Source organism: Apodemus sylvaticus, chromosome 4 (genome assembly GCF_947179515.1).
Source record: "Apodemus sylvaticus chromosome 4, mApoSyl1.1, whole genome shotgun sequence".
In the NCBI taxonomy this organism is placed as follows: domain Eukaryota; kingdom Metazoa; phylum Chordata; class Mammalia; order Rodentia; family Muridae; genus Apodemus; species Apodemus sylvaticus.
In genome coordinates this window covers 141476720-141495122 of record NC_067475.1, presented here as the reverse complement: position 1 = coordinate 141495122, position 18403 = coordinate 141476720, and the positions used below count along the sequence as shown (strand labels likewise).

Sequence of the window (18403 nt, the reverse complement as noted above, 5' to 3'; positions counted from 1 at the left end):
AGGAAAAAAATTCTGTCAACCCACCAATTATACCTTCATACAACCCTGTCCGATGGTAGGTAACACACTAGTTCTCCTTTGGGGTCCAACAAATCCAATCTCCGGAAACAACACATTTTATCTCTTGTGTGTTTTCAATGTCTCTGGGACTTGAGAGCAGGCGAGGTAGATGACCACAGCTCACGGTCTTTCCTGAGACTTGCTATGACAATGAAATGGAAGTGTCGACACCGTAGGCCTCGACTCTGGCTAGAGGAGCTGGTTTAAGGTGGTTCACTCACATGGCTACCAAGGTGCATGTGTGTCAGCAGGGCAGCTTCGTCTGGAACAGTGTTACTCACTGGGGTGATTTCTGTTCATCAGGGGACAGTTCCTTGTTCTCACAACTGGGATGTTTACTGGGTAAGATGAATGATTCTGGTGACTGTCCTGCCCTGTGCAGAAAAGCCTCCTCCCATAACACAGAATACCAGGCCCCACAAGTCAGCAGCTAAAGCTGAGAAACTGTGTCATAGCATAAGTGACTTGACAACAAAGCAGGACATGTCTTTTATTTCCTAGCTTCTGGGGTCTGTGTTGGAAAGATTCCTGAGTACCAGGAGCTTGGCACACTGGGAGCCATCTTGGCATGAACACCTTCCTAACAAGCCTCTCTCAAATGTCAATCATCTTCTCTCATTTTAATTTTCTCTTTTAAAAAGATTTCCTTATTTTTATCTTATGCATATAGATGGTTTGCCTGCACCCATGTGTATATGCACACCACAAGTATGCCTGGTGTTTCCAAAAGTCAGAAAAGGAGATTGGATCCCCTGGAACTGTAGCTACAGACTGTTGCTAGTTGCCTCATAGATGCTGGGAATATAACCTCAGCCCGCTGGAAGAGCAGTCAGTGCCCTTAAACTTAAAAAGGGAGCTTTTGCTCCTTGTTTTAATTTTCATAGGGCAAAATCGTCCCGGTAAGTCCCCACAGACGTCACCCCCCATTGGTCCTATGTCACGCCCAGATTTAGACCAACCATAAAAGGAGAGAACAGACTTTTCAAGATGTGCTTAGGCCATTGTCCCTTTGGATCAGGTGAAAGTCTAAGCTCATAAACGCATTGGGAGTAAATTCTCACCATCAGTTTAGTAATAACGAGGGAGGGGAATGGTTTTGAGTGGGCCACAGTGGTGTCTGGACTGGGGTAGCTCAGTGGTAGGGAACTCATCAGCAATGCTCAGCGCTCCAGGTTCCTTTATGACACGGTCTTAGTTTCCTTCTGTTGCTCTGATAAACTATCCCGGAGCCCAACAACTCACAGGAGAAGTGGCTCCTTTCAACTCATAGTTCCAGATCACAGTCCATTAGCATAACAAGGTCACAGAGTGGGAGGTGGAGGCACCTGGCCGTACGTTTGCACCACACTCATGCTCAAGAATGGACAGATAGGAATGTCACCATGCTGGCGTGTATGTAGTCCCCTCTCTACACCTACAAAATTCAGAATTCCATGATTTTGCTTATAATGAGTTGGATCTTTCTACATCTAATAAGGGAATAAAAAAAATTCTCACAGATGTGACTACAGGTCAAACCAATCTAGGCATCCATCACTGAGTCTCTCTCTCTCTCTCTCTCTCTCTCTCTCTCTCTCTCTCTCCCTCCCTCCCTCCCTTTTCCTCTCTCCCTCCCTCTTTCTCTTTCCCTCTCTTACCCTCCCTCTTCTTCTCTCTCCCTTTCTTCCTCTCTTCCTCTGCCTCTCTGTCTCCATCTCTCTGTCTCGTCTCTGTCTCTTCATCTCTGTCTTTCTGTGTGTGTCTCTCTCTGTCTCTGTCTTCTCTCTCTCTCTCTCTCTCTCTCTCACACACACACACACACACACACACATATCCATCCACATGTGTTGCTTTTGCTTATCTGGGTTTTTTGGTGTTTTTTTTTTTGTTGTTGTTGTTTTTGTATCATGTACCTTTGTAAAGATTCCCACCCCACCCTACCCACTTAGGTATAACACATTTTCTAATAATAATTTCAGGAATGACATTTTTCTAGTTAGTTCCCAGGTTCAATCTTGATACATCCAAGAGTTAATCTGAGAGAGTTTCAACTGAGGGATAGCCTGGGTCATGTTGTCGTATAGGCATATCTGTAGGGCACTTTTTAAGTTTTGGTTGTTGATTGGTTGGTGTTGAGAGGGCCCAGGCCACTGCACCATTCCCCGGGAGATGTTTAAAAAAGTTACTGAGCAGGTCTGAAGAGCAAGCCAGTAGGCAGCATTCCTCTATGGTCTCTGTTTGATTTCCATTAGTGATGGACTGTTAACCTGGAAGTATAAAATGAAATAAGTCCTTTCCTCCACAAGTTGTTTTTAGTCATGGTGGTTACCACAGCAATGGAAACGAAAACTGGAAGAGTCAGCCCCCTAAATCCATACCCATCTGAGAATGTTTATCACTGGTTTGGGCTCCCTGTCAAATGCTAGTGTGTTAGGTTTAAAACATCTCCCTTAGGACCCTTAGGACACTGTTACCTCTGTACTCATGAGAAGCAGACAGCCTAGGTAGTATATCCTTTGTAGCTCTCCTGGTCTGAAGTTCAATAATGATGTGAGTGTGATATTTTGTTCTTATGCTTTTTGTTAGGCACCATATGAGAACTTACAAACAAAAAAATCTCAGACACAGCCAAACAGGGGATGGGATTTGGAGACTCTTACAGAAGAACAGGAGGAAGGATGGTGGGCCCAGAAGGGGATAGGAACTCCTCAGGAATACCAACAGAGTCAACTAACCTGACCCCTTGGGCATCTCAGATTCTGAACCACCAAACAAAGGACATACATGGGCTGGATCTAGGCCTCCCTGCACATATGTAGCCGATGTGTAGCATGACTTTCATGTGGGTCCTGAAGCAGGGGCTATCCTAAAAACTGTTGCCTGTATGTGGGATACATTGTTCTAGCTGGGCTGCCTTGTCTGGCCTCAGTGGAGAGGAAGCTCCTAGCTTTTCAGAGACTTGATGTGCTAGGGTAGAGGGATACCCACCTGCTCAGAGGAGAAGGGGACGGGGAATGGGGGAAGGATCATGGGAAGGAGTGACCAGGAGGGGCCAGTGAGTGGGATGTAAAGTGAATAAGTACAAAAATAAAATAAAAGACTCTGGGGCAACTTATAGCATTTTATTTTGCTCTTCCACATATCATACAGATTTCCTATTAGACACACGTTGGAACTTCTGGATATATCTTCATGTTGCTTAACTCTTTCTGCTGTTGCAACAAAACAAAACAACAATAACAACCAACGAATGAATGAGGAACTTGGGTCTGCTCTTCCTTCCATCAGTGACAGTGTAACATGGCGAGGAAGAACCTGAGTTCAAATCCCGACTCAGCCACTTATGATGACTGTTGCTCCAGGCAAAGCTAAAGTTTTCTGTTCTTCTGTCCTTCTCTTGTAAGACAAGTATCCTAATAATATTGGCTGTTCTGTTAGGTAATACATATTAAATATATAAATACATGGATGTTCTCTTAGTCCATTTTTGGCTACTAAAATAAGATGCCTCAGGTAATTTTATACACAGCAGAAATGTATTGCTTATGTCTAGAAGCTGGAGAGACTTAGGTCAAGGCACTAATGCTTGAATCTGTTAAAGCTGACCCTCCAAGTGATGCCCCTTGTGTCCTTCCAGAGCACAGGGGTGCTTCTGTCACTCACAAGGGCACTGCCTCTTCATGCTGTCACCGTTGACCTCAGTCTTCAAGGTCTAATGTTAGGGGACCCAGAAATATTCAGACCACAGCAAATGCTTAGAAAAATGTGTATGATTTATTATATTCATAATAAAAACTGTTATCTTAATTAACTTAATTATAAATTAACTTAATTATATTTACAGTTACATTTTCAATCTGCTATGCTTTTATCCCAATACTGTGTGTATGCATGCGTGTGTGTGTGTGTGTGTGTGTGTGTGTGTGTGTGGGTGTGGGTGTGAATGTGTGTATGTGTGGGTGTGAATGTGTGTGTGTGTGTGAATGTGTGTGTGTGTATGTGCACATGTGTGCCTATAAAAGTCAGAGGTCAACACTGAAACGTTTCTCAACTCCTCTCCACCTTATTTTTTGAGACAAGATCTCTCACTGATCCTGGCATTTGCTGAGTTAGCTGGACTACCTGGCCAGTCAGTCCCAGGAAGCCTCCTGCCTCCACTTCCCTAGCACTGGGATTACAGGTATATTGTCGCAGTAGGCCTCTTTCCTGTATGTCCTGAGATTCAAATTCATATTCTCATGTTTGTGCAGCAATCTCTTTACCAACTGTTCCTAGCACTCATAAACCATGACTGACTAGTCCTCTAACTAATTTTGAAAATAAATTATTATGTTTTCTGAGTGCAAGTCCTGGATCACACCTCTAAGGATTTAAGTGTGCGTATTATAAGACTGCTTTGCTACACGGTTATCTTGGGTCTTGATTCAGTTTGCTAATTGATGTCAGGGCCTTCCTTCTCCAGGGATAGACTCCTGTGATCATTGGAAGTGGGTGCTTGTCCAGGTGGGCTAAAGCCGTGCTCAGAACTCACATTTGTTTATCAGTGGTGCCATTCTGATTGAGGGTTCACTTCACTGTGTGTCGTGGGAGAGCAGAGCAGCACGTGGGGGACACACGTAGCTTGGGGGTGGGCTCCTAGTTCTTCCAGTCATTGGGGACCAGCACCTGGGTACTAGCTTGCCTCACTGACCCTAGCAGCCATGTTCAGAGCTTGTGCCAGCAGAGGGGGTGCGTGTTGCTGAGTCTCCTTATTCTGCACATGCTTCTTCACATCCGCTATCACTATCTATCTAAAATAATCTTGTCAGCAACTGTTTACCAGCTTGTTTGTCTCTGTGAGGTGAGAGTTTGGTGTGACTCAGGCTCCTCAGGGCCTAGTATGGCTTTTACATAGAATGATCTACATCCAATGAATCAATGAACCAATATGGTCTCTTGGTTACTCACGACAATAAACATGTCTGCTCTGCAGCTCCAGCCTGCCTGAATCTTACCCATACAGTTAGTTCCTTTGTTGTTGCACTAAATGTTACATCCACTCTTACTGATTCAAATCATCTAGACAGTGCTCCAGATGTGTGGCCAGCTGACGTTGCTTCTTTTAAGATCTTAATGTATGTATGTTTAAAAGTAATTTTTTCTGAGGTAGATATGGTGGCTCAGCACTTGGGAGCACCAAGGCCATCCTCCACTATGTAGTGAGTCAGGGGCAAGCCTGGGCTACATTTGAACCCCATACACATGTTACTTTTTATTTCCACATCGTGATTTGAGTTGGCACATAGATTTGTTATTAAACAACACAGAACATATCAGGGAGAAGATACCTGTGATTCTCTCTTCTCTGGGCACTTTTAAAACACAAGAATGTTTCAAATATGTAAACGTACCAAGAACAATATTATCAATACCTATAACTAGCAGCCCATAATTAACTGTTCCAAACATGTAAGAATATTTGCTTCAGCTTTTAAACCCAAAGTTCTCACTGCATTTCTTTGCCTTCCCTATTTCCTCTTCTTCGTCCTCCCTGAACAGTTGCTGTCCACGTCCTGCCTGTGCCTGCCAGCCTTTCTGTTGTTGTTGCGTGCTTACCTCAGAGACACCCAGCAGACAGGTGTGTCTTCTTGGCTTTTACAATATGCCTGAATGGCCTCAGCTCCCCCAGTCCTTCAGATCATGTCAGGAGTAACAACACCTCACCTTGGTCACATCCTGACTGCCTATGTTCCTCGCTATTTTTGCCTTTTCCTGTCAGTTAACATCATGTATCTAAAATATTCTTAGTTGCTGCCCTCTTGCCCCACACTTCCTGTCTGCCCTTGTGAAGGCTGGGGTTCCACGTCACCTGGGCTGTTCTATAAGAAACTCAGCCTGAACGAAGCAATAGGCAACCATAATGTAATGGTAGAGACTTCACTTCCGCTATACTGACGTTACATTGAATGTTCTCCTTTCTTTATGAGGAGGTATGTCTAGTGCTGTGGGGCACTCACCAGGGAAGACTTCTCAGACATGGGTTTAAGCCCCTGCCCCAAAGTCTTTATTAGCCAGCCAGCGACGACGCTAGGATCCCACTGTAGCCCAGAGCCTTTCTCAGGGTGAGATTTAAGCACAAATCCATGTCTTGGCTTGATATACTTCAGTCAACAAGAACAGTTAGCTAGAGGCAGAGCCTCAGAAGCCAGAAAGCAAGGCTAGTACATTTAGAGACTTTCTTAGAACTTCGGAGTTTGATGGATTAGGGCTAGGCTTCAGTTTTAGCAAATGGTGCTGTCTACATGTAGAGTTTTACAGCTGAATGGTCCTTCCATCATGGAGTCAGTAGTGCTAAGGTCTTGGTCCCTACTAAGGACTGGGGCCCTATTATTTCTAGACTTCCTTTTATTTTTTATAGTAGTGACAAATTAAACTAAAAGGAAAAAGTGTTGATAAGAGCACAGACACAGAAAGAAGTCCGACCGTCTGCTGGAATAGTTGAAATCTGAAATTTGGCGCTTGGCCTAAAGAAGAGAGTTTGATGTTCCTGAATCATGCAAAGCTCTGCCTGATCTGCCCTCTGCCCTTTCCTGGTCCTAAGATTTCCCACCCTTGCCTGCCACTGCTTTCTTCTCCTCTCCTCCCCCCCTTCTCCCTCCTCCCCCCTTCTCTCCCTTCTTCCTTCCCTCTCTTCCTCCCTCCCTCTCTTCCTCCCTCCCTTCCTTCTTCCCTCCCTCTCTCCCTCCCTCCTTCCCTAGGGTACACTTTGTTGATCCTTCTTTGAGGCTATATCCATCCTTTCTGTCTGAGGCAGGGGCTTCCTTCGCAGCAGTCACTATACTGTGGATGATTCTGAACCTACTGCAAACCCCAAAGTAGAATCTTGTGTTATTAGGGTGAGGGGAAAAGATTTTTTTTTTGTGGTTTCACATAAGTCTGTACTACTTTTCCATGAGAGTGTTTATCTCCCATTTTCAAGTCTGAAACTTTAAAAGGAGCCCTGATTATGAATTCCAATACCCTAATCGGAAATTATTTTCTTTCACCTTCAGATATATGTTAACCTGCTGTCTAGAGGAAGGGCGAGATAGGACAGAAGAAAAGATGGCATACAAGGAAAAGGGTGGTGGGGACAAGATGGCTTCTATCTGGTCCCTTCCTGTTGGCTTATGGATTCAGCACCTATTAAAGAGCGGAAGGATTTCAGTGGGGACCCCAAAGAGAAATAGAGCCTTAAAAATAGTTCAAAAGATTTAAAGCTACTTTACCTGAAGGCTAAAGCTCCCAACCCGTTGCTGACATTACTGACATTTGTCATCAGAAGAGAGCTCTAGTTTCACAGTACGGCTTAGACAGCACGTGATCAGCCACGGTGAGTCCAGGACTAAACAGTTCAGCTAACACTAACTTCATTAGCGTTTGTCTCTTCACCCATTCTTTCAATTTGTTCTGAAGCTCATGATTAGTTTATACTTCATGACTTAAAAAAAAAAAAGTAGCACCAGCCCCCTCCCCCCCCCCCAGGGGTTGGTGTACAGGTGTAATCTGAGTACTTGGGAGGTATTTGCAGGACAGTGAGTTCAAAGCCACCCTGAGTTCCACAGTGAAGCAAAGACATCCTTGAAGTACATAAGATCTGTCTCATAACCAACCAAACCAAGCCAACCAACCAATAAGATAAATTAAAAGAACCTCTACTCCCTCCCAAAAGAAAACAAAACGAAACAAGTAAAAACAAAAACCAAACAAGTAAAAACCAAAACCCCAGTGCTCTTAGCCTCTTGTCTCAGTAGATGTGAGAGGAAAGCTCTCAGAACCATTGATGAGTTGAAGAGAGTGGGACGTGTTCAGTATAAATGTTTTGAGTGGCCAAACTAGGAGACAGGAAGGGCTGCGAGGGGGTTGGGGAAGTGACTTTACACTTTTGATAAAGAAAGTCCGGCTTCTACTGCAAACACCCAGCTTTTGAGTGAAAAAGCGAGCGAAATCAAATAGCACGCGGGTCAGGGCTCACAATTTCTGGAGCCAAACTTTCTCCATCTATCCGGGTAGGTCATCGCGGAAAAGCCGCAAAGGAGGAAACGCTAGGTTCGGCACTATGTTGCCCAATTAATGTCAGCCTGGAAGTCACCTGAAGCCTTCGAGTTACTGCACCCAGGGAGCAAGCTTCTCTTTTCAATTCGGTCATTTCCGTGGGGAATTGCGGCACGCGCAGGTCTTGGGTGTGGCGATGTCGAGACGGAGCTCACATCTCCCGGATTTCCAGCTTCTAGCAAATCTACCCAGCTGAGAGAAGCACAGATGATTCGGGCCTGCTTTCCTGCAACCCGGGGTCCGCGAATGACCGTGACCCTGTGGCCATTGCCCAGCACCAAAGCCAGGCTGCCGGCTCGGCGCGTGTGAGCTTCTCCCCAACTCGCTCTGCCTGCGCGGGGAGGCGGATCCCCTTCCCGGCGCACAAGTCCTTATATGCACCGGTTGCACCGGCCCGCCTTTACTCCAGCCCCACAAATAATTAATGGGGGAGGGAGGACGCTGTTGCCTTTTTCCCGCTGCCTCTCCCCACCACCCTTTTCACCACGGGAATATCTGAACGCAGTCAAGAAACCCCAAGATACGATCGAAGAGCCATTTTGGTGCAGTGCACAAATTGGACACGTTAAAAAAAAAATACAGCTTTCAGGTTCCTGCACAGAGAGGTTCAAGAACGGCTCTTTAGATTTAGCACTATTAACCCGCAAAAGCTGGGGCGGAAAGGGTGCATACCCCTCCCCCACCCTGGCTAGTGGCGGAGGGACCCGGTCAGGAAGCGCGGCCTCTCCCCAGTCGGAGACCACGCCTCTCACCCCCCCCACTCCTCCCAGGAAGCGGTGATAGACAGTTCTGTGTGGTTCTCCACCCCCACCCCCCCAGCTGAGTGGAGGAGTTGATATGTCTCATTATAACAGCCAATGCAGCCGCCATCCACGCACAAGCAAAGAAGCATGTCCCATTTAAATACACCCACGCAGCCCCAGCGCCCTTAGCCGATCAGGGCGCGCAGCCCACACGCACCGCGGCTCCGGGCTTGGAGATCCGCGCAGGTCGGGCTCCGGGATCCCGCGGATCGACGCTCTCGGAAGATCGGGATCGGACTCTTGTTGGGGCCCGGGTGGGCGGGGGAGGCTGGGCCCCGGGCCTCTCTGGCGGACAGCCGCATGAGGACGCGAGCAAAATAGACCAGGGTGGAATTGCCAAGGAAGACGCTTCGGGGTGGTTTTGGTCCATTTCTCCCGCGAAGAGTCGACATGGCGAGCGACTCTCCAGCTCGCAGCCTGGATGAAATCGATCTCTCCGCCCTGAGGGTGAGCAGAACGTGTTTTTTCCTTTCTTTCCAATGGTCTGGGGCTGGCAGAGGGAACGTTCCCTGCCTTTATGTTCTGATTCCGGGGCAGCCGCGGGGTTCTAGGCTGAGCCCCTACCCCTGCAGCAGGGGCTGGGCTCCCCCTGTGCTCCTTGGCTGTTGCCGAGGCTCCGCAAGGAAGCTGGTGGAGCTTATGTCAGTTTCATCTTCGATCGGTGTAAGAGCATTACATGAAAGGCTGGTGTGTGTGTGTGTGTGTGTGTGTGTGTGTCTACCCAGGCAACCGTCTCGTGCCAAGGCGCGAGACCCGACTGCTCCTTGCTGCAAAAAGATTCTCCGGGAGAAGAAAGGCACTGGCCCTTCGCGTTTGCTACCTGCAAGAAACCATCGTGAGCTAGCTGTCCCCACCAGCGGACCCTGCCGCACCAAGGGAGCAGTAATTGCTGTGCTGGGCTGGTCTTGTAGGTGGGAACTGACTCCCTGGCCGGGTTCTGCCTCCCGTGCTGGGGCTCTGGCTCAGCTCCCCACTAAACGCCAGTGTGCACTCACCTTTATCTGTGGTTTGAACTCAGCCCTGCCTATCCCTTCCCTCGGTGACTGTGACCTTTCAGTTTTATGGCTGAACTTCAGCAGGTGAAAGAGACGCTTAACAGCTTCTCCTCACCACACCGGAACTCCCTGGAGAGACTCTGTGTGTGTGTGTGTGTGTGTGTGTGTGTCCCTGGTCTGTGACCAGTCCTTTGTAAAACACATTCCCTCCCCCCAGCTCTGCCTCTTTGCCTTTACCTACTGAAACACCTCAGACGTCGTTCCATTGTATTAAATAAGACTTTAGTGATCTAGAATCCATTTTGCTGTTGTTTGAAAATCAGACTGCCAGGAATCCCATTGCAGTCTCGACGCTTCCCCACCCCCACCTCTAATCCCAGCACACTCCTTCGGGGAAGGGGGCCGAGCGTTCTTGCCATTTTAATTAGATGCTGCCTGCCAGGAAGGGGGTGAGGAGGGGTGGTGGTGGTGGCAGCAGTAGGCATCTGAGAAAGATTGGACTCCAATCTCAGTTCGACTAGTTTCTTCCTCTCCTGAACTAAAAATAAAATAAACAGCAAATGCATATGCTTGATGCGGGGAGGAGAGATGGTCTTATGTCACCCACTGCCAGTAGGGGTGGAAGTTCAGTGGTCCTCCGGAACACATTGTTAGATTGATGCTAAAAGGTTGAGGCCATTCACCTGTGTCTAGAAAAGCTTTTCCTACCCTTTCCTTTCTCTACACATATTTCAAGAGGCTAGGTAACTGGTGGAAGTGATACTGTGTCTTCAGGCTCCGCGAGCCTCTTTTCTTCCCTCTCCTCCAATCCTTGCCCCTTTCCTTATCTTTTGGTAGAGAGAAGTGAAGATTCAGAGACAGCTCGAAGGTTGAGGACTGACTGCCCTTTGAAACGGCCTGTTGTGATAGTGGGGCGGCACAAGCTCGTTCGTGCATGATTACAGTGAGCTGTCTGTTTCTCTGGTGCCCAAAGGCCACATCCAGAACCAGTGCTTAGCTGAGTGTGGGGGTTGGGAGCAGAGTGGGTGCTTTAAACTAGCGCACTGGGCTGGCTTTCTCTTTACCCACAGGGTGAGCTCTTTTGCTCCACTTCTGTCTGGGAGTTGCTGTGGTGTGCGTTAATCAGGTGGACCAGACTTAGAGAAGGAGGAGTAGCTAAGAGGTAGAGGCCTGAACAATGAGGCAGCCTTGTGATTTGGCTGAGCAGGAATCTTAGCATCATTCTCCCTGATGTGATATTTAAGTTGGAGGGTCTGGGGTAGGGGGAGGGGGGACTAGGTCCTGTGGGCATGGTTTTCTGAGGCACCAAGCACAGACCCTGTCATCACAGCACCTGGATTCACACTTGACACTTGAGGAGACCCCGGCTCTGCTATGTGTGTGTGTGTGTGTGTGGAACAGATAGATATCTTTGTATGATTTACTGAGATTGCTCTTTGTCACCCAGGAAGTCCAATGAATTCTTTGCCTGCATTGGGGTGTGCAAAGAGCTAAGAAAATAGCTACTCTCAGTGTCTGGGGAGCTACTGGCTGGAAGACTCACATGCAGATGGGCAGACAGTTGTACTCAGCAGGCCCCAGGAGCTTCAGACAGTCTGTGGCAGGCTAGGTGTGCAGGTATGTTCCTCTCCAAAGGCTAGTAGGTAAGCCAAACAACCGGGAGTATAGATGGTGGCTGCCTCTTCAGATTTGGAGAGGTTGGTTCCTAAGCTTGCAGAAAAATCCTTCTGAGGAAACCCTGACCCTGAAATGCAGGCAAGGTCAGCAGTGCAGCCCTATCAGCCCCTCAACACCCCAGCAGCTCTTTAATGTATACAATCAATGCTCTTTGTAAGCCCTGGGCTTGGTGGTTTAAAAGCAGATCCTGTCTAGAGAGGCCTTTCTCCTTCTGACTTTGGGGGCTTCATTGTTCTCAGCCAGTGATCCCAGACTGGGCCCAGTCTAAAATTCCCCCCAATATGAACAATGCATAATTCAAACCAGAGCAGCCAGTGCCAGACGGCCCTGTCATTTAAACCATGCAAGATTTGGGTGGGATTTGGTTGTTGTTGTGGTGGTGGTGGTGGTTTTGTTTTTGTTTCTGAGTGAAATGAAGCGGGGGGGGGGGGGTTTGTGATTAGGAAAGAGTCAATCAGAATTCCATTCATTGAGTCCTCATCACAGAGTTCAGGAAGCTCAAGTAAATCTTCAGTGTTAGGTAGGGGATGGTTTCCTAGACGAGAGCTGGGAAAGAATCATGGGGTGACACCAGACCATTCCTGTAATGTAAGCCTCGGGGAAACTGAAGCCCAGAGAGGTAAAGTTTGTTGTCCAAGGTCACACAGCCAAGGGCGAAATAAAAGTAGCCAGAGGAGAGAAGATGGTTCCCGACCCCTCAGTTTGCTCTCTAAGACACATCACCTGTAGCTGGAAATGAAATCAGTGAGATGTTTTCTGCTGGTGGGGAGGGCAAGAGAAATTAAAATAAATTAATCACTTGACCAGGGGCACAGATTTTTTTTTTGTCTTAAGAGTGGGAAACCTGCTAGAAACAGTAAACTCATCAAATCAAATGAGGAGAGCTATCTGGTACCTTTGGAATTTATCCTACCTCGCCTTCTTTCAGTCTCATCTTCGCAGGCAAATAGAGATCTAAATCACACAGGACAGATGGTGTCCTGCACAGATAACCTCTCTCAGTAACCCGTCTCCATCTGAACACGTCCCAAGGGCTCGGTCCAGACATGCATATTATTCAGATGCCTCCGTGTGTGAGGTTTCTGGTGTCCACACATGCTTTTTTTTTTTTTTTTTTACCATTGCTGGAGATGCGGATTTTGCATATAGTATTATGGACACAAATTCTATCCATGTGGGTGTATGGAAATGTGTATGCATGTGCACAGGCTACTGCAAACAATCTTCTTATTCAGACCTGGGCTTGAGTCATGCCTGCCTCAGACCTCACTGTGTTAGAAGATGAAATTATCCACCATGATGCTGCATTGCCTATGAGGTGAGCTCAGCCAAGACAGCTTTTTGAAGATGATCATGTTTCTGAACTGGAGCACACTGGCTCCGCTTAGCTTGGCCCACGGCATCGGGCACTCAAGGTCAGGGGTTCTGACCTCAGACTTTCAGCTTGGGGCAGGACTCAGACATACCTTTCTATTTGAACAAAATTAGATGACTTACACCCCCCTTTTCTCTCTGCCCTCAGGCCTTTCTGGGCCTAGCTACTCTCTTCTTCCCCCACCCCATGTATGTGTGTGTAGTGTTTGCATACCTAAGTTGGTATAGGGCTGTGTTGAGCTGGCCTGCACCCCCTTGTGTGTGTATAGTGTTTGCATTGGTAAGTGGGTACACGCATGTCTTTAGTTGGCATGTTTGTGGATGCGCATGTGAATGTGGAGAGCAGAGGTCAACGTCAGGTACCTTTCTCTAGTTCTCTGTACCTTATTTTTGTTTTCATTTATTTTTCTTTTTTATGTGTTTGGGGGACTTAACCCCATGCATGCCTGTGAGACTGCAGAGGCCAACAGCGGATGTGTGATGCCTTGAAACCGGAGTTACAGACGGTTGTGAGCTGCCGCATGAGTTTAGGGAGTCGAACCCAGGTCGTAGGGAAGAGCAGGTGTCTCTCCAGGCCTCTCCACTTTACTTCTTGAGGCGGTTCCCTCACTAACCCTGCAGCCCACTGACTGAACAAGGCTAGTTTGCCTCCAAGCTCCAGGAATCTTCCTGTTTCCATCCCAGTCTCCTTACAGTCACTGCCACAGACAGCTTTTTGTGTGTGTGTGACTGCTAGGGATGGAAACTCAAGTTCTCAGACTTCTGCCGCAAGTGCTTTGAGCCTTCTTCTACTTCTCCCTCAGAACCCAGATGGAAGAATGCATCTCATCTGGAAAGCTTCTCTTTTTCCTTCCTTACAAGTTCGTGAAGGGCCACAGAGTCCTTTGAATTCAGCTATCTCGTTAGTTGAACAAGTGACTGGATGAGTGAAGGAACAAATGCATGAGCATGTGCATGAATGAATGCGTTAGTGAGATGGTGGGATGGTCACGAGCTCCTGGGCTTCTTGTGCATAGCCTGTTAGTTCTGTGGCAAGGGGCACACCTGAGTGCCAGCAGCACAAAGACGGAACAGCAAGTGCTCGGTTTCGTCATCCTGGGTTCTAAAATCAACGGCTTTGTGGCACAGCGTTTAATCACAAGACGACACACAAATATGCCATCAGATAGAATTTTATGGGAAGCCCACCAGCGTTTGGTTTCAGTGACGGCACCTTGTGGAAAGTGCTGCGGGACAGTTTTTTTTTTTTTCATGTTTATCTGCTTTTGTTTTATTGAGACAGGTTGTTAAGATATAGCCTAGGACTGTGTGAAACTCACTCTGTCACCTAGACTGGCCTTGAATTCTGAATGGTTCTGCCTTTGCCTCCTGGATGCTGGGACAGCAGGTGTGTGCCACAGTGCCTAGTTCAGGTCATCTTTGTGAGTGTGTGCGTGTGGAGGCACATGTGTCTGTGCATGTGCAGGCCAGAGGCTGATTCAGGTTTCTTCCTCAGTCGCTTTTCATGGCGCACGCCTCGTTGCAATGGCTCTGAAACAGACTTTAGTTTCTGTGCTCCTTCATCGGGTCCTCAGCTGAGCTTGGTTCTAGGGCAGACCCCTATTACAGAGAAGCAAGGCTGGCCCAGATGCCTTTTAAAGGTTACAGTTTCTAGACTAGTCTTAATAAGTGCCTTATTCATTAAGGCACTTTCTCCTTCTAGTCTTGCTTCCTCTTCTCTATGGATGGCCCATTATTCAAATGCAAACACCTTTATTACGTCATGTCTTTTCTTGGTCTTTCCTTTTTTTTTCCCCCAAAAGGGATGGGAAGGGAATGGACACTTATAATGATACACTAATATCTCAGTGCTTAAAACCTGGTCAGAGGTCTCTTGGGTCTTAAAGAATTCTTGAAACATTATTAATTCATTACCCCAGAGCACTTAATTAAATTTGGTCTAAAATGAGATTTTAGTAAAGTTGCATGGATTGATGACAGCATCTTAGAATGGCAGTGTCACGGCTGTCTTCCTCTGGATGCATTTGTTGCTTTTCTGAGACTTTGAACAGGTTTTTAGGATTTGTTGTTGATTTAGATGGCACGGCCTCCCGATAAGACAGGATGCACCCATAGCTCTCAGAACATCAGAGAGCTATAGGCAAAATCATTTTTAGTGTTCATTATTAACTGGAGTAATCTTTAATACAAAGTCTAATACAAGTCTTGGTTTTCTGTTTGCATAATTACGTGCTTAGGAGATCATGGGATATTTCATTGATGAAAGAATTTCAAATGCGTTTTCTTCATCAAAGTAACACACACACACACACACACACACACACACACACTTACCTCTAAGGCTCATGGGAAACTTGTATTCTGAGTCTCGTCCCTTTTTTCTTCTCTAGAATTAGTCTACATGCCCTGCTGTGACGCCACTCCTCTTTCTGTGAGAGCCCCTCAGGGCTGCTGTCATTGGATCCTGGAAGCCCTGCCCAGCCACCATCCTCTGTGCAGGCAGAATTTTGGGATAGCTGGAGTCTGAGAGATGTTACAGAGTCACACTACTGCTCCTGTCCTGGGGGCAGAGGGCAGTTTTCTTAGGGGAAGGGTGTAGTTCTCTCAGAAGGAAAGCTAGTTTGTCAGCATCTTGCTGAGATGTCAAGAAAATTCCCATGATGTTTTTTTAAATTAAATATTCTTCTGTGCGTATAAACGTGAGGTTCCTGTGGATGGTTTTCTCCATTCTGATGTGTGTGTGTGTGTGGTGTGTGTGTGGTGTGTGTGTGTGTGTGTGTGTGTGTGTGTGTGTGTATGTGTGTGTGTTTTAACCTTTAGAAAGAGCTATTCCCCTTTACCTCTTCCTGCTTGCCCAGGCTGAGTCCAGTTGTCCCAAGGAGAAACCCTGAATCCTGAAACATACACCTTCCTCCAGTCCAAGCATAAGTATTCCTTCTGACTATCTATTATCTGAGCCACCACATCTCCACTCTTCACTGCAGCTACTGTGAAGACAAGACCCACCTCCCATATCTCCACAAGTAGCCTTCCTCTTCCCAGCCTTATCATGGCAGCCTTGACAGAAGTCTTTTTAAGACACATTTTCTTTCTAGTTGTTTCTTTGTACCAGGCCTTCCTTGACTCCCTAGCCCAAAGCCTGCACTTTAGCAAGTATCTAGTTGCTGTGCTGCTGGATCTCCCAGCATGCTCTTCACCATTAATGGTTTCCCTGCCACTGAGAGCATTTCTCCCATCTGATGGAATAGGCTCTTTAGGGCACACCCTATTTTATTCTCCCAATAGCAGACATATATAGGTTATGGTTTCCAAACAATTGTCCTTTTTTGTTTGTTTGTTTGCTTGCTTGCTTGCTTGTTTCCTCAGCTAGAGTTTCTCTGTGGCACTTACAGGTCTGACCTGGACCTCTCTCATGGTACTCGGGACCTTCTTAGATTAGATCTGCTAGACAGCAAGCCTCCTGGAAACTGTAAACGATTGGTCTTCTAGGGATCTCTTCCAGGGCCTTTCATACAGCAATAGATAAACTCTACATGGACAAACACACAACTGACAGTCCTTTTAGAGGGTCTGAAGGTGGTGCTGCCTAAGAGGTTATAGAAACTCCAGAAACGTAGCCCCATTCTGGTCACAGCACGGTCTCAGGGAACACGCACTCCATTATGTTCCGTAGGTGGTGTGACTCGAGGGGGATGTCTCTTCTGGAGGGTACACCTGTTATGTACAGCACAATTTCCAAAACACCAATCGTGGGAAATAGAGTGCCATGCTCTGTGTAGGAGAGACCTTGTTTCTACAATTTCTATCATTTTTCCATAGTCTGTCTTGAGAGAGTTCATATTTTGAGTACTAGAATCTAAAGGCTGGTGTGTGTGTGTGTATGTGTGTTATACATGTTCAAACACATGCATGCTCACATGCAAGGTGTTTCAGTATTTTTAATATTCTTGTGATGTTTAGGGCAGCTATTTTTATTGAAAAATAATAACAGGTAGGAAGGGTTATACTTCTGGAACCCTAGGGAAGATGACCTTGAATTTTTATCCTGACAGAGATAGCAATGAGTGAAAGGTATGTGACAGATAATGGGAGGTCTGTGCTGGTTGATTTTTGGGAACTTGACACAAATCTAGATATATCTGGGAGTTATAACTAGGAGGAAGAAATCTTTGTTGAGAAAATGCCCCCATAAGATTACCCGTAGGCAAGTCTGTAGGGCATTTTCTTGATGTACATTTATGTGGGAGGTCCCCGCTCACTGGGGGGAATGCTACCCCAGGACCAGTGGTCCTGGCTGGTACAGGAAAGCAGGCCAGACAAGCTCTGGAGCAAGCCAGCAGTCAGTGCTCTTCATGGACTTTGCTTCAAGTATTGCCTTGGCTTCTTCCATGAGCACAGATTATGTCAACCAAAGAAACCCTTTCCTCCCTAAGCTGCTTTAGGTCATGGTCTTCGTCATAGCAACGGAAAACAAAGTAAGGCAGACTCATGGTACCGTACTGGAGCATCTTTGTGACATGGGCATGGCTTTTCCAGATAGAGCAATCTCAGTCGGAAAGACAAACACAACAGTCTTTGATGGTGTCGTATTAGATGTTACTCATCACTTCCTGCTATCTGGTCTGAAATCCAAGTTAGCCCTAGACAGTGGGAAAGGGTATCACACAGAATCCTGCTGCCAGAGACAAGCACCAGCACGTGCCCTCCAGAGGCTGCCTGCCACACACACACATACACACACACACACACACACACACACACACACACACACACACAGGTTTTCTTTGATGCATTATCTCTTCAGATTGTGAGAGCAATGCACTGTGGGAGGGGCAGGTCTTTGCTACACATCTTTATGTCACCCACCCTTTGGCTATTTAATACAGACTTTTATTATCTTTAAAACAATCATGACTATTTTGACTTAAAAAGAATATGTGCACCCCCCCATCTGAAGCTTTGTTTTAATGAACTCTTCCTGAATGTTTACCTTTATTCCTGGTGTTTAGCACAGAACATGCATGGCGCATGATAAATGCTCATTAGGTAAATATCAGCGCAGTTTATGAAGTAATTATTTTATGTGTAAAGGATCACATTTATTCATGATGCTTCACACACTGAAAAAAGTCGGTGGGCCAGTTGCAGATAGAAATAGAACACAGGACAGAGCCAGCCAGTCACCGAAGTAAGGAAGGATGGACCCCACCACTCACCAGGTTAGTGTTTGGATACCTAACTGTTCATACCTCTGTCTGTCACTCTTTCCATGCAGGGCTTAGTGCAACAACTTCCCTCTTTTGGAAGGGTAGACACTGGAACCCAGAGAAGATAGATGCTTCCTTTGTAGGATGAAGCCCCCAAAGCACAGCTGGGCTACTGGTATTCCAGGTCACTCAACTGGTTTGCCAATATGTCAGCCATGTTAGAACATCTGTTGTT

At 46.7% G+C, this 18403-nt stretch overlaps 1 protein-coding gene across 3 annotated transcripts in view; it reads left to right on the top strand.

The window, feature by feature from the left end:
• The first annotated feature begins 7984 nt into the window (after window positions 1-7984).
• The window catches only part of Tnik (TRAF2 and NCK interacting kinase), a 412408-nt gene continuing 401989 nt past the window's right edge, over window positions 7985-18403 (top strand). The window contains exon 1 of one of the 3 annotated variants that reach the window (XM_052180711.1): window positions 7985-9362. In XM_052180711.1, the coding sequence (XP_052036671.1) occupies window positions 9306-9362 (57 nt within the window). In that variant the 5' untranslated portion in view covers window positions 7985-9305. The remainder of the gene's footprint in view (window positions 9363-18403) is intronic. The other 2 variants (XM_052180712.1, XM_052180713.1) reach the window with 2 other exon arrangements.